The sequence below is a fragment of the Anopheles coluzzii genome, chromosome 2, assembly GCF_943734685.1.
Source record: "Anopheles coluzzii chromosome 2, AcolN3, whole genome shotgun sequence".
NCBI lineage: Eukaryota > Metazoa > Arthropoda > Insecta > Diptera > Culicidae > Anopheles > Anopheles coluzzii.
The window spans coordinates 8,728,934-8,752,297 of NC_064670.1; the positions used below are offsets into that span (position 1 = coordinate 8,728,934).

At 46.9% G+C, this 23,364-nt stretch overlaps 4 protein-coding genes across 5 annotated transcripts; 3 read left to right on the forward strand and 1 right to left on the reverse strand.

The window, feature by feature from the left end:
• Positions 1–539: 539 nt before the first annotated feature.
• On the forward strand, positions 540–5,282 carry LOC120948925 (toll-like receptor 7). The gene is made up of 2 exons (XM_040365791.2): positions 540–1,450; positions 3,544–5,282. The coding sequence occupies exons 1-2, from the start codon at positions 1,434–1,436 to the stop codon at positions 5,267–5,269; spliced, it is 1,743 nt and encodes a 580-aa protein (XP_040221725.1). The 5' UTR covers positions 540–1,433; the 3' UTR covers positions 5,270–5,282.
• Positions 5,283–5,921: 639 nt separating this feature from the next.
• On the forward strand, positions 5,922–8,741 carry LOC120948926 (serine protease gd-like). Its single transcript, XM_040365794.2, has 3 exons — positions 5,922–7,163; positions 7,278–7,777; positions 7,859–8,741. The coding sequence occupies exons 1-3, from the start codon at positions 6,888–6,890 to the stop codon at positions 8,652–8,654; spliced, it is 1,572 nt and encodes a 523-aa protein (XP_040221728.2). The 5' UTR covers positions 5,922–6,887; the 3' UTR covers positions 8,655–8,741.
• A 128-nt stretch (positions 8,742–8,869) lies between these two features.
• On the forward strand, positions 8,870–17,550 carry LOC120948927 (serine protease gd-like). 2 transcript variants are annotated; one of them, XM_049605579.1, is made up of 3 exons: positions 8,870–9,314; positions 15,724–16,169; positions 16,249–17,550. In XM_049605579.1, exons 1-3 carry the CDS (start codon positions 9,039–9,041, stop codon positions 17,042–17,044), a joined length of 1,518 nt encoding a protein of 505 aa, XP_049461536.1. In that variant the 5' UTR covers positions 8,870–9,038; the 3' UTR covers positions 17,045–17,550. The 2 variants fall into 2 exon arrangements, with proteins under 2 accessions (XP_049461536.1, XP_040221729.2); XM_040365795.2 differs by lacking the exon at positions 8,870–9,314 and adding an exon at positions 13,153–14,218.
• Positions 17,551–19,686: 2,136 nt separating this feature from the next.
• On the reverse strand, positions 19,687–21,481 carry LOC120961716 (serine protease gd-like). The gene is made up of 2 exons (XM_040385709.2): positions 20,614–21,481; positions 19,687–20,508 (listed from the first exon to the last, which is right to left on the reverse strand). The coding sequence occupies exons 1-2, from the start codon at positions 20,857–20,859 to the stop codon at positions 19,888–19,890; spliced, it is 867 nt and encodes a 288-aa protein (XP_040241643.2). The 5' UTR covers positions 20,860–21,481; the 3' UTR covers positions 19,687–19,887.
• Positions 21,482–23,364: the final 1,883 nt, after the last annotated feature.

Genomic DNA, 23,364 nt, shown 5'->3' on the forward strand with positions numbered 1-23,364 from the left:
CATCGCATCACGTACGTTCATGTACGCTTGGTTCGATGTTTGATGCATTAGCTATGCACTTCGTATACCAGCGTCAATCCTCATAGAGAAGATATAGATGCAACTAAAGGCTTAATTTTTAAAAACACAAAACCAAAATAGGGAAGTTACTATGGGGTTAATTTTAATACCCTTGTTCTTTATGTAATGTGATCTCTACGAAGCAAGCCAATAACTGTAATGTAATTTGAGTTCGAACAGTACTCGAATAGTACCTCACTCCAAGCCCATTTCTTTTTGTAGCCACTTGGTATCTTCTGCAAACTAACTCTACTAAACACTTCCTGCAGCCACACACTCCAATTCCTGAGTGATGAAGCACACGTAAATCCCACCGGCTCCAATGTACTACAAAACGCATTAGTGTATACGTGATTCTATCAACCCCTCCCCTAACCCATACGCATGCAGCACGGCCGTGTGTGTTTACGATACCGTCTATCATCAGCAGCACACCGACCGAAACGGTCCCCAACAACGACACACATTCGCGCATTCGAGCGGGGTTCGCGCAGCGTGTGCACGGCCGGTACGTTCCCCGTCTGCTTTCAATGTTCTATTATAACATCCCCCCGTGCGATCGATCCGGTACGATCAGTACGCGCTCAACCGTTGCCCACTGCGCACCGCACACGGTGCGGCTGACAAGACCAGACCAGACGACGGTGGGGAGTTTAGACAAACCCATCTTTGCTCGGTGTTCGGACGGGACGGAGATGCACATGCATTTGCAAACGAGCATCTTATCGAGCAAAAGTGTATGTGTGAGTGTACGCGCGTGCTATAAAGTGATTCTGAAGTGATTGGAAGCATCTCAGCGCGATCGTCTGTGCAAAGCTGGAGAGATGCTTATCGATTTTTATGTGCAATAGAAGTGCAATAAACACGCAGCTGCAGTTTTTGACCCGGTTGTTCTCACAGGCTCATGTTCTACAGCACGATCCGCAAGCGATTTTAACATCAACTAGTCTCCAGCTCAACGCCAACAATCGATTATAGGTGCTCTCGTATTAATTAGTGATCAGCCTACTGCACTGTTTCCCTTCGCGACTCTCACTTTACAAGTGCTGTGTGTATGTGCGTGCGTGTAAGTGTGTGTGTGTTAAATGCTTTCCAGCAGTAAGTTTTGTTAAAGGTGACTGAGAAATGATTGTTATTAATTGGCCAGCCAAGTGGTGAATTCGTTTGGTTGCACACAACGACTTCGCATTAAGTTATTAAAGCAAGCGACGAACAGGAAATAGCTTTCGGGTATCAACTACCTATCCAGGTTCCATCGAGCACGTGTGCAGTTTGGGGCGCAGCAGAAGAGAAAGCTGTTCGGTCATCCTTAAAAGCGGTTGACACTTTTCGTCTAGCGGTGCACAGCCCATAGCGCGGGAAAAGGAACAAACATGCAGCTTACAGTAAGGTAAGATTGATGTCGATGGGTAAACAACGTTTAATGGAGATACTGTTTTAAAATATTTAAATAATTAATGGCTTTTCAAATGATGGCCTTGGAAGGCTTCAAAAGGGCAAACAAACAAACAAACAACGCAAACAAACTAACAAACAAACACGAAACGAAAGGAACGCAAAAAGGAATCAGCTGTAGATTGGTGTTTATTTGTGCCGATGAGGACAGCGCGATCAAGGGTACGGTCAGATGGTTGTTTAAGTTTAATAAATGTTACTTCACGCTTCAAAACCCACCCTTCCAGCAGCATTGTTGTGGATTTTATTTTATCGAGAATTCACTAGAACACCTAGAGAGGCGTGCTAAAGGGGATTTGCAAGATTGTCTTTATACCCACAAGCAATGTATTCCATGCATGCAATTGTGCCCTTACAGCGACTGCTTTATCGCTGCTGCCAAACAACCGGAGCTTCTGTAAACATCTGGCTCACGTACGAAAGATATACCGCAACCGAGAAGCACAGTATCGCGCTTTGTGTTCTTCGCCATGCCATAAGCAGCGAAGCAATGGTTCGCTTTATCGTAACTTGCTTACTCTTCCTTCCCTAAACTATCATTTACGGTGTACCGATGGGCGACCGGCATCCAGTACGCAAATCGCGCTTTTGTGTATCTCTCTCGGTGACTTCCTGCCGCGCCGCGTATTTCGATCACACCACGGCTGAAACCCGGAAAGAGTACAACCACGTGAAAACGAAAACAAACATTGGCGCATCATTAGAATTTGTGCTCTCATCACCATCCCGATGCCACAATGGAGGAGGAGGCTCGTACTAATCAAGGTCGAGTGGGCCCGGAAGACCCGGGAGTAGCACAAACACACACACACACGCGCGGATGACGTACATTACAAGCACGCCATACCGGCACGCCGTGTTATAATATCATTAGCATGCACGACTTGTCCAGTGAATTTAATTGACTGTAATTTTATTCTCCACACTCCGTGTGCACTGATAAAACGGATGGCAGATTCACACCGGACCCGCAAAGGGGGGCGTTCGAATGAAAAATGAAATGATTATGACACACATACACATTATCCCCATGTGATCGCAGAATAAAGGAGGCCAAAAATTCGCCTCTTTTTTCGTTTTTGTTCAACAAAATGACAGCTGAAGGGAAATCGTTCGATTTGCTATAGGCAACGGGTTCGTCGCTTCAATGTTTGCCCGCAGATGAAATCTTTCCATTTTTGCGCCATTGCAATCAATTACGTTTACAGATCGGTCGATTTGAAGTGTTTTGAATGACTCCTAATGGACGGCTTTTGATGAATTGATGTAATGATTAATGGATAAAATTAAATTGTTTACCGGAAACGTGATACGTGCTGTTGATAGCGTCATTTTATCAAAAAACTCTACGTACATGCATGTGGCGAACGTTCAGATTCATCTCAGCACATCCCACGCGCACGTACCACATCCACCTCCTGCTGTTGTGCTGTACCTTAGAATGTAACATCAGAAGAGCCTTCAACGTTTACGGCTGTTGTTGTTACGGCTATTATGGAAAGTCCTAGAGCAACCACAAACGGTGTGCTGTCGATTCGTTGTGCTGCTAGCTAGGCAAACAGTCATGGGCACACTATTGGTTTACACTAAATGTGTAATTATTACGTGATGATCGATCGTTCATAAACGTCATGAAGAACAGCACGACTACACGGATTCCAATGGAGCCTTTTCAAATCAATGCATTAATTAATTGCCACACCGCTGTGTTTGCACATTCTATCACAAAAGAGGAGTTTCGATGTGCTGCTACAAAAAAAAGCAACCCAACAAACAATCATCCCGGTAGTTGTTGGGCAGTCACGTTCTGTGCTGCAGCTCCGATATCGTCCGCTACGATGCAGGTCGCGCGCGATGAATAAAATGGTTTATCATTCAAACAGTTTTGCAGCTCCCATTACCTTGTTGCTGGTATGGGTTTGGTTGTCAGCATTCGTGCAAACTTTTCTCCCTTCATTGTTACCGTTTTTTTGTGTAGTGTAATCATCGCTTTCCTGTTTTTAAACCACGGTTCTACTCTCTTTTCAGATGCACAATAGCGTACCTCTTTGCGGGGATTGTTTCGTTGCTGTCGGTCGACCAATCACGCGGCGACGAGTGTGTCAGTATGAAGCGTGATCGCCATCGAACGCTTATGGAAGAGTACCGCCATTCGCCCAACTGGGACGGCTTCCTAACGGAGGACACGCTAAACCTTCGCCAAAATGAAACGGAGGTCGATCTGTCCCGGCAGGGCTTCAAGGAGGTGCACTGGCATCTGAGCAGCATCGTCGGCGATGGGTACGAGATATTCGAGCTAAACCTGGCGTTCAACAATCTGGAGGAGCTGAACGAGCTAACCTTCCTGAAGTTCTACTCGCTGGAAACGCTCAACCTGTCCAACAACCGGCTGCAGACGATCAGCAACCTTACGTTCGGTTCGCTGATACGGCTGGTCGAGCTGGACCTTTCCTTCAATCTGATTCACACCCTCGAACGGCAAGCGTTCGATCGGCTGTACGCGCTCGAGTCGTTGAGCCTGCGGGAAAACTGCCTAGTAACGCTCGCACCCAACCAATTTCATTTCAACGATCACCTCTCGTCGGTGCTGCTCGATCACAATCAGCTCGCCTTTCTGCCCCCGATCCTGTTCGATCCGATCACAATGGTGGACGAGATCTACGAGCTCGATCTGTCCGACAACAACTTCCGCCGGATGCCGTACATTGAGACGAAGGAGATCGCCCTGCTGAAGATCGACAACAATCACATCGAAACGCTCACCGTCAACAAATCGTTCAATGTGCGCGCGCTTCAGATCCAGCACAACAACATCTACGATGCGGACCTGTTCAAGTTTAACCGGGCCGAACACATCGACCTGTCGCACAACAACCTGGACAACATCGTCGGGCTGCACGAGATGAACCAGCTCGAGTATCTGGACCTTTCCTCGAACAATGTGTCCAAGTTCGACTACAACCTTAAGTACTCGATACGCAACATTCCCAGCCTGGTGACGCTGCGGCTGCAGAACTGCAGCCTAAGCGAGCACAACATCGGTGGCCTGCTGGCGTCGGACTCGATCCTCAATCTCGACCTGTCGCAGAACAACTTTGTGCGGCTGAACGTGAGCGATCTGTCGCGGATGCGCTCGCTCCAGTATCTGAGCCTTAACTTCAACTATCTGCGCGAGCTGATCAGCTACGAGCGGTTGGGGCATGAGTTTCCGTTCCTCGAGTTGGTGTCGCTGTCGTTCAACCGCTGGAACTGCACCTACTACGATCAGCTGAATGCGTACCTTAACCGCACGCACATCCGTTCGACGAGCGATCCGCGCGATTGCTACATCAACGGTACGCACGTGACCGACTCCTACGTTACGGATGCGTTCGAGCCGCAGTACACGATGAACCACATCAAGCGGGACATGACCGTGCTGCGCAATCTCGGCCGCAACACGATCTACTTCATGTACGCGCTCTTCTCCACGATCCGGGGGCAGGGAAATGAGACGGCGCTGCATCAGCAGCGGCTCGACGGCCAGCTGCACGATCTGGAGCGGGATGTAGACCGATTGCTCGGTATGCTAGCGTTCCTGGTGGCCATCTTTGCGACCGTGCTGTTCGTGGCCGTGGTGTACGGTGGCTGGCGGTTGGTGCGCAAGTGGCAGCACGATCGCACGGTGAAGGTGGTGACGTACAACAAGCGCGCGAACGAGTTCAGCAACGGCGTTACGGTTAACGACGTAATACGCGATAACTCGACGGCTTAGAACATTGGTAGCATTCCGCCGACGGCAAGCTATCTATTTCCGAGAGTGCGGTTTTACGATCCATTTAAAAAAAGGGACAATCTTTTTACGACTTTGAAATACCGATCATCGATCAGATTGAATTATGTCCTTTTAGGTATTTGCAAACAAAAAAAAGACGTTTCCTATACCAATTGTGATTGAAAGCATTGTTCCATCTGAGGATCGATGCTAAACCCGTCTGTACTAGATATCTTTCAGATTGTGTAACATACAATTCTATTTTTAAACTTTGACCTTTGATCGTTCTCCTATTTGGCTCTACATTATTTCAAATTTGACTCATCCCCACTGTTTGGCAATGGAATGATACACGGACGGACGGATATTCCAGCCCATATTGGAATTTTAAACACTAAACAAAACCAAAAAAACAAAGGTATAATAAAGTATTAGGTTGGCCACGAGGATTAAGTTGGCTTCTAACGAATCTAGTTACCAAATAAACGATATTGCTTACGTGCCCAATAAAGCTATAAGATTGTAATTTGAACCCGAATGCTTTTCTTTCCTTTTTGAATTTTGAGCTCTTTCAGGTATAGACAGTATAGATGACAGAACACGAAAAACATTACTCTTCATAATAGTATAAAAGTAAGAAAAAGTAACGAGAAGCAAATCGTCTCATGGATCGCTCCATCCCAATCATTTATGCGTAACAGATACACACGCATCAGATACATAGTGTGATCGATAACGAAGAGTCCACCAACCATGCGCGCTAACCGGTAGTAGTATCTGCGGTGGTGATAGTATAGAAAAAAAAGACGGTGGCAAGGGAAATTCCAAACCTCACTTTGCACACAGTCCAAATATTCGCATCTTAAGTGGGGAGACCGTGGCACAGGAATGTCATAAGAGAAGAGAGTGTGAATTGTGTGATGTGAGAGGAGAATAGGGACGAACACGATCATTCGCTCGAAGAGAGGCGAAAAGGTAGGGAAACGATAAGCAGTGTTAGTTAAATGATTGCCTTTTAGCTTTTTTGGGTCTGGATTTTAAGCTGCTCTGTATTATTCTTGTTTTAAGTACTCATGGTACTCTTAAATGTTGTATGGACCGAGTCCATCGTAAACAGTACTGCGAGGCATTCGTTTATTCCCTACGCATCGGTTGAAAACCACAGAGCATCAAATTGGGCTATGAGACGGTATAATACCCCTCCACGACTATGTTACCCAATTCGCGTTAGGAAACGGCCGGCGATTTTGCCGTATCCCGAACGAGTGGTATGGTTTTTCACAAATTCACCAACATTTTAATGTTTCGAAAAGAGCCTGTTCGCTAACTCAAATTGCATAACTCTTATTTTTGGGGGGAGCGCATCTTACCGGCTGTAAGATGAACCATGTCAGTTGTTTGGCAGACGTTAACTGTGATCGGACACGGAAAGTTTGGATGAGAGACTTCATCTAGACGTTTGTTTCAAGTACGGGAAAAGTGTGAAAATGTCTTGATCTTGTGCTATGAGTGATTTATAAACGTGAATGTTTAGGATCAAAGGATCTTTCTCGCGCTTTCGAGTAATAAATATCAGTGTAGTTTATTTTCTGAACTCGCATAATTCTAATATACCAAAATGTTAGCGGTGCACATTAACGTGAGTCGTCGTTGCACAGTACGATCCTCACCACCGTCTAGCTTGGTGCTGCGGACGTACGCCTTCTTACTGCTGCTTGGCTCGCAAGTGTACACTCCAGTCGAGGGTCAACGGTCACCGTGTCCAGATGTGTTTTCGTACTGGGTGGAAGAGGGCACTAATCAGCCGTTTGGCTATGTGAAATTGGAAGGTCTGCGCGCCAATCAGGCGATTACGCTACAGGTAGATCTGACAATCGCTGCCACCGTATCGCAGGTAAGTCTCTGACTATTAGAAGGAATTATTTATAATGGCACCCATTTCAAGGGTTAGTTTACTTTAGGTTAGTTAACGTAAATCTGAAATGTTCATTCTTATTAAATCTTCCAGAACAACATTGGATCGATCACGTTGTATAAATCCAGCACCGAAACAGTCCGCGACATCCAAAACAACAGACCAGCGTGGTATCGTGTAAACTTCCCATTCAGAAACATCAAACCGAGCGTGCTGGCAATTCGCGTCAATGGTCACACAATCTGTGCCGGTCAGAAAGTGACCGGCCAGATTGTAACCACCATCAACCTGCAGCACACACTATACCCGTCGACGCAAAGCCTGGTAAGCACGAACGACGGGACCAACGTGAATGTGATACAATACCAGCCCCCACAAACACCTGTGTATCAGACATTATATGATATCGCGCCGATACAAAGACTCCAGACAACAGAAAATCCACCCGTCGTGACACAATTGACGACCACACAAGCACCTGTTACGCGGCCAGTGCAACAGCAGGATGTTAAGCCGGTCAAACGGCAACGAAAAAAAATAGAATATGTAAAAAGTATTGAAGACGACTCATTGGAACAAGAGTCAGAGAGTCTGTAAGTAACAAAAGGCTTTATTTAGCTCCAGAATAGCTCATTCCTTCTATACATTTTGTTTGTTTTCTCTCCAACTTTAAGTGATTGCGGTCTGCCGGACAAGGGATTCAGTCATTACTCGATCAACGGAATACATGCGCACAAAGGCATGTTCCCGTGGGCGGCACCGATATTCCACACCGGCAGCTCGTCGAAACCGAAGTACATATGCGGCAGTACGATTCTCACCGAGCGGCACCTAGTAACGGCCGCTCACTGCGTCTACAATTCGGATGGCATCAAACAAAATGTTAGTGGCCTAACAGTCGTTCCAGGGATGCACAACATCGACAACTTCTTCGAAGCCGATCTACAGGAGCGCGGTGTAAAGAAAATCTTCGTACACAATGATTACTTCTTCGAGCATGGGATGCTGGTCGATTCCGATATCGCCGTGTTGCTGCTCGATGATCCGATCACGTACAACAAGCTCGTACGGCCGATCTGTATGTGGTCCGATAGCGACAACCTGGAAAAGATCGTCGGCGATGAAGGTTTCGTGTCGGGCTGGGGCGTCACCGAGGATGGAAAAGCAAAGATTCCGAGCTACGTTACGGCCACCGTTGTCGAACGGCAGACTTGCAATCGCAACCTGGAGCTGCAATTTGCCGCCAAAGCACGGATATTCTGCGCGGACGGACATGGTTCGGTGCCGTGCACAGGCGATTCGGGCAGTGGGTTCGTAATGAAGCGTGGCCCGAGGTACTACATTCGTGGAATTGTATCGTTTGGACAGTTTGATCCCAAGACTCTCACGTGTGCAACCAATAAGTACGTGGTGTACACAGATATCGCCCCGTTCCGGTACTGGCTGACGAGAGTGATGAAGTCTCAATAGATCAGAAATGTATCCTTCTTGCCAACTTTATCCGCTTTGCAACAGTTCGCACACACAAAATTGGTATTATCATCACCCAAAAAGGGATACATGTATCATAATTCTTAGTACTATTGCTATTACAAATGTAATAAGATTGATATTAAAATTTGGTACAAAAACGATAATTTACGTTATGTTGTTGTGTTTAAAAAGTAAATTTACATTAAAATAATAACGTTAGGAGCGATCGTACACGGTAGGAAGGCGTGCCTGCAGGGATTCAAAAGAACAAAATCGTACATCAAATAGTGTGATAGTTTATCAGTTTTGTGCATTTTGAGAACCTTGATCACTACTATTGTCATACTTTCTTCTTCAATCTTCGAGAACAAATACACTAAAATGTTGAACGGACGGACGAACGGCAACCTCCGTTGTGCGGTGCGATCCTTTCCACCGTTCTCTCTGTTGCTGCGATCGTGTGCCTGCTTACTGCTGCTTGGTCTGCTAACGTACAACTCGGTAGAGGGTCAGCGGTCACCGTGTCCTGACGTGTTTTCGTACTGGATGGATAATAATACCAAACAGCCCTTTGGCTATGTGAAATTACAAGGTCTACGCGCCAATCAGGCGATCACACTCCAGATAGTTATGAGGATCGCTGCCATCGTGCGAAAGGTAAGCCTCCAGCTTCAAGAGCTATCAAACATGAAATTTAAACCCCCAAAACTGGTGGTCCACGAACCACTTGCAATCGTGGACCCAATGTGACGTGTAAATAGCATAAAAAGTGATTATGGAAAAGCCTTTTTTTAATATTAATGAATTATATCAAATTCAATAAATAAATTAAATAAGCTAACTCATTAAAAAAAGATAATTCTGACTTAAAGGAAGCCACTAAAATAAAATATTTAACCACTCAAACAATCACTTATCACTTTTTGGTATAATCAAACTAATATTGGACTACTAACAACAACTAACATCTAGCTATCGATAGGAAATCGCAATCTAATCACTAAACTAAAACTCACTTTTGTCCTCGCACTGAAAACAACGGAGCAACTAGAATATTCAAACAGCGGCATTTTCCCTGTTGCCCATTATTACGAAACACATTGAATATTCAAAAATACACATCTTTTTTTTCTTCAAAAAAGTTAAACAAACCGGTTTCACAACTTGAGCGAAACATCACACAATATTGGAGGTTGTTTCTTTATCTGTTGTAGCCTTGACTAGGCACAGCAGATTTTCGCAGAGTTGAACGGCTCGTGGGAATTTCCGAATTAAGGGTTTCAACTTAAACTTGACCAGTTCGTTACCAAGTGTTCAATTGGAGCCCTAGGCCTTAAACTATATAGCTATTAATTTGCAAACAGTATAACAGTGAATCAATAGGCAATGACCAATAGAAATTTGAGAATCAGTTTGCATCTCCTTTTCCTCAACGTTTGATCTTTGTCCTACTAATATTAGCCAGAAACCGAGTAGATTTCTTTCTCATAGGTTTCGACTGTCCATATTAAAAATTGTAAAACGCTTAGAAATTGGCTTGAAAATATAAGCATCTTTTTATACTTTCTTTTAGAACAACGTCGGATCGATCTCGTTGTACAAATCCACCAGCCAAACTGTTCGCGACATCAAGAACAACAAACCGGCTTGGTATCGCGTGAACTTCCCGTACAAAAATATCCTCCCGAGCGTAGTGGCCATTCGCGTCAATGGACGAACGATCTGCGCTGGCCGTAGAGCCAGCAACACCGAAAGCTCCATTAGCCTGCAGCACACGATCTATCCATCGGTCTAGTTGTCCCCTAGCAGTAGAAGTAGTTCCCTGTGCTTCATCCTAGTTTGGGGGACAATCCAACTGCCACCATAAACGACAGTGGCCAGGCGTGTGATCAAGGTGCCACAACATCCGATTCCAATAAATGTATGTTCAACCCTGATCGCCGACGCCCGGTGATCGAATTGTTAGTACAACTAGACATCGCAACAACAAATAAAGTCAAACGATTTGCTTGCTCTAACAAGCGAAAGAATGAAAACTGTTCTCAGTTCTAATAAATGTTTCATCCGACCGAATTCATCGATTTAGATTATTCGCAATTTTTTGCGAACACTGTGCGTTTTCCTATAAAATAAAATAGCATTTTGCATGCTAGATGATTGATGAATAATTCTCCCATGAATAGAAGATCTGATTCTGGTGTTAATTCAGTGTGTTCGACTTAACATCACTACAGGAAATGGTTCCATGTTCGACCGAAGACTTAAAAGTTTGGATGAAAACGGGTAAGCATGCCACTGACCAGGTTCCTAAAGGCTCCAACATCAACACAACGCCTCTCATCCAGCCGCAACCGCTTGAATGCGTTGAAACAATCAAACAGACTTGCGTGTCTTGTCTAATGTTGTTGCTGATAATTGTTACAAGAAACTAAATGTACTGAGTTTGGAATTTGAGCTAGCAGTTTGAACCTAACAGCTTGCAAGGAACAATGTTGTCCACAACAACCTGTTTGGCCATTTCCTCTAAGTCTCAAAAAAAACAAACAATATCCTGAGTTACGCGGATTCGGAGATACACGGTTTTCTAAATTTAACATATCAAACATCAAATCAATATAATTTACTTCAAGAACTGTTCAATGCAGTATAAATTGCATTTTTGTTAATGAATTTAATCCACTTAAAAGCCAAAATTATCAGAATGTTCGGCACGAATCGTATCAAATGAGTGAAAGAAAGTGTATAAAGGTACTAAATTAAATAAAAATTACCGAGTTATCAATTGTATTTTGGCCGAAAACCGCGAGATTCGACTTACGCTGATATTTGAGTTACTCGGATTTCTCGGGAACGCACAAACCGTCTTCACAAAGGAGTTCCAAAAGAAAAAAAGATTGCGTTTAGATAGAGTATGTTTTGGCCGAGTTCTACGAGTAGAACTAGTGCTGTCCAAACGAACTGCTATTGTAATTTGAACCAATGTATTCTTTGGTTTTCTCTAACTTTTGGTTCTCAATTCCTTCAGACATTAGCTAGCAGAACACGCAAATTCTTGTGCTACAGTTTCCTCCTCAAAGCTCTCGCTGAGGCTGCTAGGGCAATGCTCGGAGATGATAAAAATGGATCTAGGAACAGTCTTTGAATCGTGTAGAAGATTATAGAAACTAGTCATTGTATTCAGTTCCAAATTGGTTGAAGTTTGACTTTTCTCAAAACCGGATTTCATTCTGGCTGTTCACATCTAACCAGATATGCAAATAAGACGAGTTTCTTTATTTTGTATAGTATTTATAGCAAAACGATGTTAGAGGTGGGACCTGAAAAATGATTCTACGGTATTTCGTGAGTTAATTTTGAAAAAAATCATAATAATTGACGCGCATATGAGCTACGATCGCGTACGCTTCCATCGATGGAGTATGCGATCTTTCGGATGCATAACGAGCACGAGATGCGTCTAGCAAAAATTCCATAACACTAACAGTGTGCCACATAGTACGAGGGTATGTGTATGTGAGAGAGAATTGAAATGCGATTGAAAATCTCACGAATCTAAATAGATTGGCGCGGTTCGCACTGATACTATCGTTCTCGCGGGCAGCTACGTTAATAGTGCATACGATCACAAGCTGCATTATTGAGGATGTGATGTGCACCGCGTGGATGCACTTCACAATATATGTAATCTCACGAACAATTCCACCCAGCGTGTCTTGTATGCAGCGTTGTACAGGTATAATAGAAGATGCTGGAACAAATGTGTATACGAGAAGGTTTCAAATGCGTTCCTGAAGGAATTTGTAGGCACGATGCAACAGGTGCCAATGCACTTTTTGCTGGAGTGAGTGTTCAGGTATGCTTTTCATTGCACCCAAACAAACCACAAGCATCAGTGAAGAGGGCTAACCGGGGCTCTTTAAAAAGGGCACAAACACACCCCTTTTCTCTTGCAAACGGAAGCCAATCAAAACAAAACAGAAAAAAAGGTGCAGGTGCTGGAATTCCCCACCCAAGGTAGTGTTCATTAATGAATTCAGCTCGCCAGACTCCGCGCACCAGGACAATCTTAGGGACAGTGGAAACAGCGTCCGAGCGCCCGAGAGCATCACTACCCGCGGTGTCCTCTGCGACCACTGCTGCTGTACGCCCCGCAAGCCAGCGCACGGGGCGAAAGAAAGACAGCGACACTCTCCAGAAGGGCCAGACCCATACGGCGGGTAATTCCCCAAACGGCGCGTCACTCACAAGATGCCGACCCGCACACACAGGCGCACAAGGCAAGCGATTGGCCCCTTGAAAGGCCGGGTACACATTACAGGGATGGTGAAAAATACGGGCGAGATGAAACCGCGGGTGTGTATACCGGGACCTGCGACAGGGACAAACACACACACACACACACACATGCACTACGCGATCGATGAAAAACCGACCGCCGAGCGCTAACCGGTAGTAGGCTGCGGTGGTGTTAGTAGCGAACAATAAACCGGTGGCGCTTGATGGCACTCGAAATTCCAGCCCACAACCGCACACGCTCTACCCTGTGCGTCCCTACAGCGCGTCGACCTGGCCGACCAACACCACCAGCAGGGCGCACGGTGAGACACACTCGCTGCTCTACCCGCGGTGCCCAGTGTCAGTGTGTAACAACAGCTTCGACCGAACGGTTCGTCGTCGTATCGTGCCGCGTGATTCGCAAAGCCGCGACCTCGCATTATCAGCGTACAAAGAACGATCGTGTGTGTGAGGATCACGTCACTAGGAGGCGCTCTCTCGCTCTATCTGTCTTTATCTCTCCGGCGGCTGGTGAGAGAACCGATAAGCAGAAGATCGCGCAGGGAATCGGCAGAGTAGTAATCCGAACCGGAGTGCCCAAACCGGAGTATGTGGTTTAGCGTTTAGCGTGTAGAGCGTTCATCTCTAACCCGTTTGCTCACGCACCGAATGTTGTGTTAGAACGTACCACCAATTCTATCGACGGTGCGGGGTAAAACCTGCCACAGCGGCTGGCTTAGTTCCTTAGTGTGACCGGACACGGAAAGGTGTGCATGACGCTTAGTTGAACGATTCGTGTGACAGTGTCTAGTGTTGTTTGAAGAGTTTTTGTGCAGCTAAGGGGCAATTATGAGCGGGCAGTAGAGTTTGGGTGTGCAGTTTCTTTCCTCAAGCAGTTTGTAGCAGTGGCACCGTCCAGCTGTCTCCTCTCGTGACACGCGCGTGTAGTGCACACAAACCGTACTCTCTCCACCAGCAGCAAATACACCATCACCGTCATGTTGACGACGGTACGAATGAACGCAAAGCTACGCTGGGTGGCGCGATGCTCGCCCCCGTTCAGCCTGCTGCTGCGGACGTGCGCCTGCCTGCTGCTGCTGCTGGGCCCGCTAGCGCACAGCCCGGTCGAGGGTCAGTATCTGCGGTCGCCGTGCCCGGACGTGTTCTCGTACCGGCTCGATCCCGGCACCAACCAGGTGTTTGGCTACGTCGAGCTGCAGGGTCTGCGCATCGGTCAGTTGGTCAAGCTGAACGTGGACCTGTCGATCGCTATCGCCGTACCGCAGGTAAGTGTCCGAGTCCGGCACGACAAAAAAAAACCAGTAATGATACCCTCCCGTTACGATCCCAACCAACCATCGTCGACGGTAGTAAAGGTCGTTCGATTTTGCCGGTACAGTGTCGTAGGAGTCTCAGAACTGGTACTTGACACGATCTGCAGACGATATTGGGGGGAGCGTCATTTAGGTGTAATGTGACATTTAAATTAAGCATACTTTAAAACAACACCCTAATAGTTGACGTGATCACTGATAGGAACGAATGGACATGTGGAATTGTTGACTATTTGCACAACAACTTAACGTTCTACAAATAACTGAAAGCCTGTACCAGATCTGCTAGACGTCAGCCACGATCTTCAATGGAAGGCGGACGTGTAAGATCGCTCTATCGGGGAGATCATGTTAAGGCCACGCTCAAAACAGCGAAGAAGATCTCATCTCAGGTGCTCATCATGGTGTTCGATGATTCGAAAAGCTTGTTCAGTCCACCATCATCCATCCATTCCCACCCGGGGGGAGGGATACTTGGAGACATACTTTATATTCAATTTTCTTCCCAAAAAAATGTTACACAAACCGGTTTCCCAACCCACAGAAAAACATCGCCCACACCGAAATGTGGCTTCTTTATCTGCTCTAACCTTGATACTATCCACGCATCCCCCCCGCGCACGATCGCAAGATGTTGGGAGGAAAAATTAAATTTAGATTTTCGCGCACCGCTGACCGTTTGGCATTTTCTGGCCAAGACCTTCCAGCCAATACAAACCCGTTTGGTGGAACGAATGTCACACGCACGATCGGCCATGTTTTTCCTGCATGAAAATCCAGCAACCGTTTAGTCATCTGGGCGGGAGTTTGATTCATACGTTGGCCCCCTTTTTCCCCCCTATTGAGTGGTGATTGAAATTCCCTGCCCATAACCCGAGTACCGTGAGTGCTTGCTACGTGCTGGGGGAAAGTTGAGCTATGTTTTAAAATTCCTACCCACTGTACCGGACGAAGCGGTGTGTTGTGTATTCTATCAATCATGACTAGCGCTGGTCCAAGACCACCATCTTCCGTCGATAAGGTGGGATTCCCTGCGCGGCGCTCGTTTGCGTTGGCTAGTGGCGAGATGGTGGGGAGGGGGTTGCGGTGTCATCTCGTGTCACAGCACCGGGTAAAACCAAAAATCATGATTTTACGCAGTTTTTTTTGTTTTGTGCCTGTTGTCAACCTCAAGAGAGAGGGAGAAACCAGTTTTGGAAGGTTCGGTTAGCAAAAGCAACAAAGCACACTCTAAAATATGATGATCGTTCCTTCGCAAACCTGTGTTGTCGACACCCGCGTACGCGTACTAATGACCATAATTTGAGTAGCAAAGGCAGATCCGCCGTTTGCGCTGAGGCTTCCGCTGTCTGTTCCTTCGTGTCGTAAATTAGAAGATCATTGCTTCACCCCGAAACCCAAATGAAGTAAATAGATAATTTAAATATTCATCGCATTTGCTCTGCTCTACCTTCCAGAACAACGTCGGATCGATCACGCTGGTGAAGTCGCGGGAGGAAACGTTCCGCGATATCTACAGCAACCAGCCGGCCCAGTATCGCGTAAACTTCCCGTTCAACAATGTCATCCCGAGCGTGCTGGCCATTAGCGTCAACGGGCAGACGATCTGTACCGGGCAAAAGGCGACGGGCAATATCGTGACCACCATCAACCTGGAGCACACACTCTTCACGCAGATGCAACCGCTGGCGAACAGTGGCAACAACGTCAATGCGATACAGTTCCAGCCCCAGCAAAATACGGCCGTACAGGCACCAGTGTACCGGCCGGTGCAGCAACAGCAGCCGGTGGTCCAACCGCAACCACGGCCAAGGCCAGTGCAAACGCCCAGACCGCAACCAGTACAAACGCAACGACCGTCGGTAGACTTTAGCTCAACGGAAGCGGGTGGTTCGGCCAGCATGTAAGTAGCAGGAAGCTTTCGAACGAGGAACGATTGAATCTAACGCTGTAACTTTCCTTTTCTATCTGACCTTTTGTAGTGGTTGCGGACAACCGGCCGCCGTGTTTAACCGTCTCTCGATCAATGGAATCCGCTCGCCCAAGGGACAGTTCCCGTGGGCGGCACCGATCTTCGACACCGGAGTCCCAGCGAAGCCGAAGTACATATGCGGCAGTACGATCATTGGCGAGCGGCACCTGGTAACGGCCGCTCACTGCATGTACGATTCGATCGGCAACCCGCGCAGTGCGAACGACCTGACAACCGTGCCGGGCATGCACAACATCGACAACTTCTTCGATGCCGATCTGCAGGAGCGCAGTGTGAAGAAAATCTTCATCCACGAGGATTACTACTTCGAGGATTCGATACTGCTCGATACCGACATCGCCGTGATGCTGATCGATCAGCCCCTCACGTACAACAATCTCGTGCGGCCGATCTGTCTGTGGCAGGAAAGCGACAACCTGGAGCAGATCGTCGGTCAGAAGGGTTTCGTGTCGGGCTGGGGCGTCACCGAGGACGGCAATGCCAAGTATCCGAGCTACGTTACGGCCACGGTTGTCGATCGGCGAACGTGCACCCGCAACCTGGAGCGACTGATTGCCGGCAATGCGAGGATATTTTGCGCGGACGGGCATGGTTCGGTGCCGTGCACTGGCGATTCGGGCAGTGGGCTGGTGATCAAGCGTGGCTCGAGGTACTACATTCGTGGTATCGTTTCGGTCGGCCAGTACGATCCGAACACGCTCACCTGCGCCCGCGACAAGTACGTACTGTACACGGATATTGCTCCGTTCCGTTACTGGCTGTCGAGAGTGGTAAAGATGCTTTAGGGTGGACAATGGGTAGATCCATCGTCCTAACATAAAGGGAGGGTTACACTGTTGCAACTGTGAACCACACGCGACGCCCCACGCGGCCACAACACGGAATTGCAGCCACACCTGAAATACTGAAATTATGCTCCATGGAGAGCTTTTAGTCTAGTTGCCAGTGCCTTGAGCAAGCAGAACAAAACGGAACATCACTCTCCCCCCCCCCCCTTCCTCCCTTCCCTCTCCCCAATGTGACTCATGTCTGCAGGTCCCGCTCCCCTGCTCAGTGGGCAACCGACACTTAGGTTAGTGACAAACGCAAATGAAGAACGTTTGTTGGTAAGAACATGTCAAGTCAATACTAAGCAAAGAAAATAAATTGCATAGTGCGTAGTAAGGTTGTATTTAATAGACGATGTAAATATAATAAAATGCGTCCGATATGGTTCTGGAACTGTTATTGGAACCGAACACAAGAACACTCAAATAAAACAGTAAACTTCTATAAGAAAGCAGGCGATTAAGGTAATGTTTTTTTTCTTTTGTACATTCAAAGTCTGAAAATATTGCTCACAGACAGCATATATCCTGCATTTTGATGTAAATAGCTACACTTAATGTACAGCGCGTGTGTAAAACAGTGCGCAAATGTTGAATGACATTGATAATTATTGTATGAAAAGAGAGTTTTATTTTTTTTATAGAGACTTTGAGCCGGTTGGCATCATTCGCCTCTTAAACAGAGAGTTTTAAATAATATACTTTTGTAATAATAACCTACTGAAAAAAACTTCAGTTGCTTTTTTTATGGAAGAAATAAAAAAAACAGAACTTGAACTAACGTGTACAGTGTGCCCTAATGTGCATGCAGATTGCATACCCGCTAGGCTGATTTCGACAAGGATTCTTGTTACAGGGTTTCCGAATCAGTATCCACACTGAACAGCATTTGCAGGGGGTTTCAGAGGTTCTCATAGCTGTGGTATACTATTCTAATGGGATATTAACTTTATATGAAGGGAATTGGACTCTATGGCTCCCTTTTTGGACAGACTCATTGGAAATTCCTAATATCCAAAAGTATAGGTGCTATAGAGTGCAATTCCTTTCAAATAAGGTTAATTCCTTATAAGAGTCATGAAAGTATCCCACATGCATGAGAACCCCTGAACCCCTGAGAACACAGCACAAGTGATTGAAAACCATCTCACGAGTGATGAACAATCCTTTATACATAGGATTATCCTGTATTTACAGCACTTACCACTTTACCTGATTAGAGCTTGCTTAAAGTGCAAATCAGTGGTATAACAGCGGAATCTTAGCTCAAAGAACGACGAAGACGAATACGAAGAATAAGCGCATTGTATATATACAGTGCCTCAATCAGAAACCCCTCAAAAAAACCTCAAACCAAAGTTTAAGTTAAATTATGTTTAAGGTTCTCCGATTGAGGCACTGAGTGTTGCATTCACGTGCTTTATTATAGCACACTAGTGTTATATTTAATGAGTTTTCCATAATAATTCATTCATGTGAATTTGTAGTAATAAGTATTTCAAAACACTAATCAAATCTTAAAATATTGATGAAAGTCTGTAAGGTTCTCGAGTCTGTAAACATTCATCAACCTCCAAAGATTCATATTCGCTAAAGATTTATTAATCTCTGGAGATTGAAGAAACTCTTAAAAGACAACGTTTGCAGTGTTCATCGCACGGGCGGATGTGAGTTTCGAGTGAAGGGGCTCGCTTAGGTCAATTACAACGTATAAGACAGGAATCCTTTTCACGAAACTCGGAAAGGAGGCCGAATTAAGACTCTGTGCATAAAATCACGCCGAAACGAGTCGAGAACTAAATGCTAGTAGTAAACGAAGAAATTGAACAAGTTCGACTTTGGCACAAAAAACAACTGTGACACGATTCAAAATCTTTGAAACGAGCTACACGAATCTATAGAAATTCATGAATGTTTTACGATTCATGGTTCTGCAGTGATTCATGAATACCAAAATGTAACATTCAGATTGATTCATCCATCTTGAAGATTCTAGTGCATGCGTATTGATACATTGACATTATGTTTAATTGTAGTGCTACCAACATGCCCGACATGGGTTCCAAATCTCAAAAATTTTAATTCACACAATGTTTCGCTTATTTCGTAAAAATAGTGGAATTCATCCGATCGGAACTGATCGGGGAAGTGTGTTTTGCAAAAGTGGTATTTCAAATGCGTTTTCATTTGGGCCCATCCATTCCAACGCAGTCCATCGAAACTTCCACCACTCTTTGAAAAAAAAAAAAAACAAAAACCTTGAACGAAAGCGAAAAGTTCTACCACCTTACCGAAACCCACGATCGGACCAGATCGTGGAAAATAAAGGAAGTCCAGCCAGCCCGCCGGCAGAGACAAAGCCGCATGCGCGCGCCCGTATATCACACCGCACCGTGGTTCTTCCCATAAAGCGCTGTGACTCACGGACGGAGATTAGTTACGACCAAAACTCGTTCCGCGATCGCTTTCGATTGGAAACAGGTTGATCGGACGGACGGGGAGAACCGCCTAATGTATGCATACGAAGACACGAACACAACACACACACACACATACTGCCATTCAGATTACAGCAGGAAGCACCATATAAGTACATTATCACAGATATCTCGCAAGTTTTGTGTTGTGTACCGCGTGTCGTCGCGCGGTGTCTTTATTCTGTGGTCTACTAAACAAAAAAGAAAAACAAGCTTTACATTTGAAACGATATTAAGCCGTGAACCAGAAATGGATCTGGTCGGAATAGAGCAACCGATCGCCGATGCTTGCTTCATCTGTTCCGCACGCAGGTGGAACGGAAATTACGTCAGTTTATCGCTCACAAACGCTGGTAGCCGCAGTTCGTCGGCCTGCAGTGCCGCCGTTGCACCGCCGGGCGAGATGACCTGCTTGCGGTACGTGATCTCCTCCCGGATGTACTTCACCGAGGTGCTGTTGTCCTGCGGGTTGTTCGTTTCCTCCTTGCGCTCGATCGTGCGCTGGTACTCGTGCTGGACGGCCGGCGCATCTCCGGTCAGCTGCGGGGTGGAGGAGGAAGAAACGGGACCACCTTCACCCTTTGGCACCACCACCTTCGGCAGTCCAGCCACTGGAAGGGGCGCGATCGCTGTCCCGGCCGCCGGTGCTGGAGCCGGTGGAGTCAGCTTCAGGTTCAGGGACGTCGGGACCACCAGCTTGGTACGGTCGCACTTATCCTTGCACGAGTCCGACCGCAGGAAGTGTCGTAGGGTCACCGCACTAACGAACGAGCCACGATCGGCCGGTCCCGTGCAGAGCTCACGATCGTTGAAGATCACCTTCGTGACCTTGGGCAGTGGCTCTTGGATGGGGAAATTAACGCGGTACGTCACGCCGCGGCCTTTGCCGAACTGTTGCAAAATTTGCGCACTGTCTTCGATTGCTTCAATCGAACCGACGTATTTCTGCAAAATTTCAAGCAGTAGAAGGAAGAAAACGGTTTTATTGCAATAGAGAGTATCGTGCTGGTAGGATCTACCGCCAGCTTCGTGTTGCTCGCGTGCACTTACCGAGTGAAGTTCGCCCGCAATGGAAAGATGCAGTTCCAACGTGCCCACCTTATCCACCGGTTGCTCACGCGTGTCTATGATACCGTAAATCTGCTGCTTAATGCTGTCGCTTGCGTACTGGAAGATGGCAGGACACGGAGACACTGCCGCGTTCGGTAAGCCACCACTGAGCGACGCAGCGAAGGAACCACGGCACAGCTCCATCAGCACGACCGATAGCACTAGGTGTGGCGCAAATCGAGCCATCGTTTCTTGGACGCAATTTAAAACGATCAAACGGTCGTACACCCTTAAGTACTGCTGAATATATCCACTGAATGGTTGCTACAATATCCAAGCGAAGGCACCACCACCAATAGTGTAATGAACAAGCAGAAACCCTTTGCTCACGAGCAGGAACTTTCCGCGGGGTTAAACCGTAGCGAAACCCGTGTACGCACTACGTGCACTGCGGCGAGCTGAAGCGCGAATAAAAATCCCGGCCACACTAGCGCATGCTTAAATGTGGACGCGGGTGTTCTCGCGTCGTTCGCCTGTTCGCGCATCGCAGCCCGTTCGGGGCCGGCGCGCGATCGTGCATCGATCGTCGAACAGCGCACGGGATGAGGGGGTGTTGTGTTGTAGCATTCGTCTGCAAGATGGAGATGCCGCAGCTTAACGGAGGTTATTCGCGTCCACCTCCACCACCACCACCAAGCAATGGGCGACGGGTGTGTTGTTCTGTTATACATCTCTCTTTTGCCGTTCAATTTGCATTGATAATGATCCGTTGGGGGTTTTGCTTTTCGCAGCTTCTTCGTCTGCGCCTATCTGCCTACTACACGGGAAGGATAATATTATAGTGTATCGTTTCGTTCGCATCCACCCCCCCCCCCCCCCCCCATTCAGCACCGTTTCCCACACACCACGCTGCTCGTGACAACACCGGAGTGGTGAAGGTGTGTCACAGGCACGTCGTGCGAGCAAAGCACGTGTTCTGGGACGCCCTGGAGCGTTATGAAACCTAAGAAGATCAGAGACCCCTCGCGAAAGATCGCCGTTTTATTGCGGTCCAATCGGTCTCTGCTACCATTCTTATAGGGTGTGTGTGTTGGATTTTAGAGCAGGAGGAAAATCAAAATCATTTTAGGGACTTGTTGGAAGAATCTGAAGTGAAGTTGAAGTAAGAGTTGCTTCTTCCTCTAAATAGGCACAACAACCGTAACTTGCAAAGAGATCGAGTCTAATTCCTCCTTTTCCATTGTCCATGCTTTCTATGACTTATGTTTACCGTGTGGGATCAATGGGAACCAGAGAGAGAGAGAACGACGCGTCCGGGTTAAACGAATTTGCGGACACGAACGACTTCAGACATTCCTCTAGGGGGCAGGTACACTCGGCACGCAAAAGAAATTCGATCGCTGGCGCCAACGTTTATGCAAAAGCGTTAGGCATTATAGATTTAAATGGCGTCGGAGATCAAATTGACTGCATCATAAAACTGTGGATGGAATTGTAGTTTTTACGGCTTATTAATGTTCCCAACACCAAGCGAGCAAGGGGAGAGGAGAGAGAGAGAGAGAGATGGTGCGAAAGGAAAAAGCAACACACAACATTGTCTGCCGATGTGACATCTTCACCCACTTCCAAAAGATTCTCGAAGCTCCCCCCATCGCCGTTACCTCCAGCTACCATTCCCCGGAGCATGCTGCCACCCATGGCGTGGATATCCACACGCCCCGGGCAAGAGGTGTGAAGCGTGTGTCCGGCGTGTTATTCCACCGGGTCTCCATATATCATACTATCTGCCAGCTTAGCGTCTACCGGTAGCTTCTGTTTGGGGCGGAATCTGCTTGCCAGTCCTTATACGCGACGGTGGCGCTTCTTTCGGCGGCAGCTTTTGCGCTGCGGAACGAAGAAAGCGGAGCCAGAAATAACGAAATAAAAGTATAAAGGCCCACGCCCCAACACCAGCCAAATATAACACTGGAAGCTGGAAGCTGCTTACGGTCCAACCATTAGAGTGTGTGTGTATGTGTTGCCACATGCCGCATACTCAATAATCCCGGTCAAATCTGGCGCATTCCGCATCCACAACAAGCGCGCCACATCCGCATCCAGAGAGCTGCGCACAAATCGATACCGGCGCCAATTCTGGCCAGCTAACGTTGCCTTCGTTAGCACGTTGACGGCACCATTAATTTGTCAAAAGCAGTGCCAATCCTGGCTACCGGCTGCTGCTGCTAGTGAATCGCCACACCGACATATGACACCGCATCACCACCGGCACGGTCCCGCAGCATGCAAATGCTGGAAGACGACGGGGAACGTTGATCACACACGTTCGATCGTTTGAATAATTTTGTGCCTTTATCGATTTGCTAATAACATATAAAATTTCTAACGATCCTCTTACTCTCTCGCTCTCACTCTCCGTTTTCCCCATTTGCGCATTTTTGTTCAAGGGGCTTATCCCACTGAGAGGTATCCATTTCCGTCTTGTTGCGAATATTGTCCCATCTTATTAGGTATCACGCAGGCGCCACCAGTTTACTGCTCTGCATGATACATTTCCCTCCCCATCACCCGGGGGGGGGGGGGGGGGGGGGGACTGAGGAGATTCGATTTCCGCCGAAACGAATTATCATTTGTTCGATACGCCTGATTAAGGTTTGTCAATTTATACACCAAACAAATGGCTCTTTTTTTGGAGGGGTTTGCTCCAGAAATCACCCCATACTGTGGTCTCTCAAAAAAAAGGAAAATTAAAAA

Bases quoted from the DNA above. Each gene is read 5' to 3' on its own strand.
- LOC120948927 (XM_040365795.2), top strand. From the start codon at position 13,931: ATGTTGACGACGGTACGAATGAACGCAAAGCTACGCTGGGTGGCGCGA. The intron at 14,219-15,723 runs GTAAGTGTCCGA...TCTACCTTCCAG, and splicing joins TCGCTATCGCCGTACCGCAG to AACAACGTCGGATCGATCAC. The intron at 16,170-16,248 runs GTAAGTAGCAGG...GACCTTTTGTAG, and splicing joins GCGGGTGGTTCGGCCAGCAT to TGGTTGCGGACAACCGGCCG.
- LOC120948926 (XM_040365794.2), top strand. From the start codon at position 6,888: ATGTTAGCGGTGCACATTAACGTGAGTCGTCGTTGCACAGTACGATCC. The intron at 7,164-7,277 runs GTAAGTCTCTGA...TAAATCTTCCAG, and splicing joins TCGCTGCCACCGTATCGCAG to AACAACATTGGATCGATCAC. The intron at 7,778-7,858 runs GTAAGTAACAAA...TCCAACTTTAAG, and splicing joins GAACAAGAGTCAGAGAGTCT to TGATTGCGGTCTGCCGGACA.
- LOC120961716 (XM_040385709.2), bottom strand. From the start codon at position 20,859: ATGGCTCGATTTGCGCCACACCTAGTGCTATCGGTCGTGCTGATGGAG. The intron at 20,509-20,613 runs GTAAGTGCACGC...GAAATTTTGCAG, and splicing joins TTGCGGGCGAACTTCACTCG to AAATACGTCGGTTCGATTGA.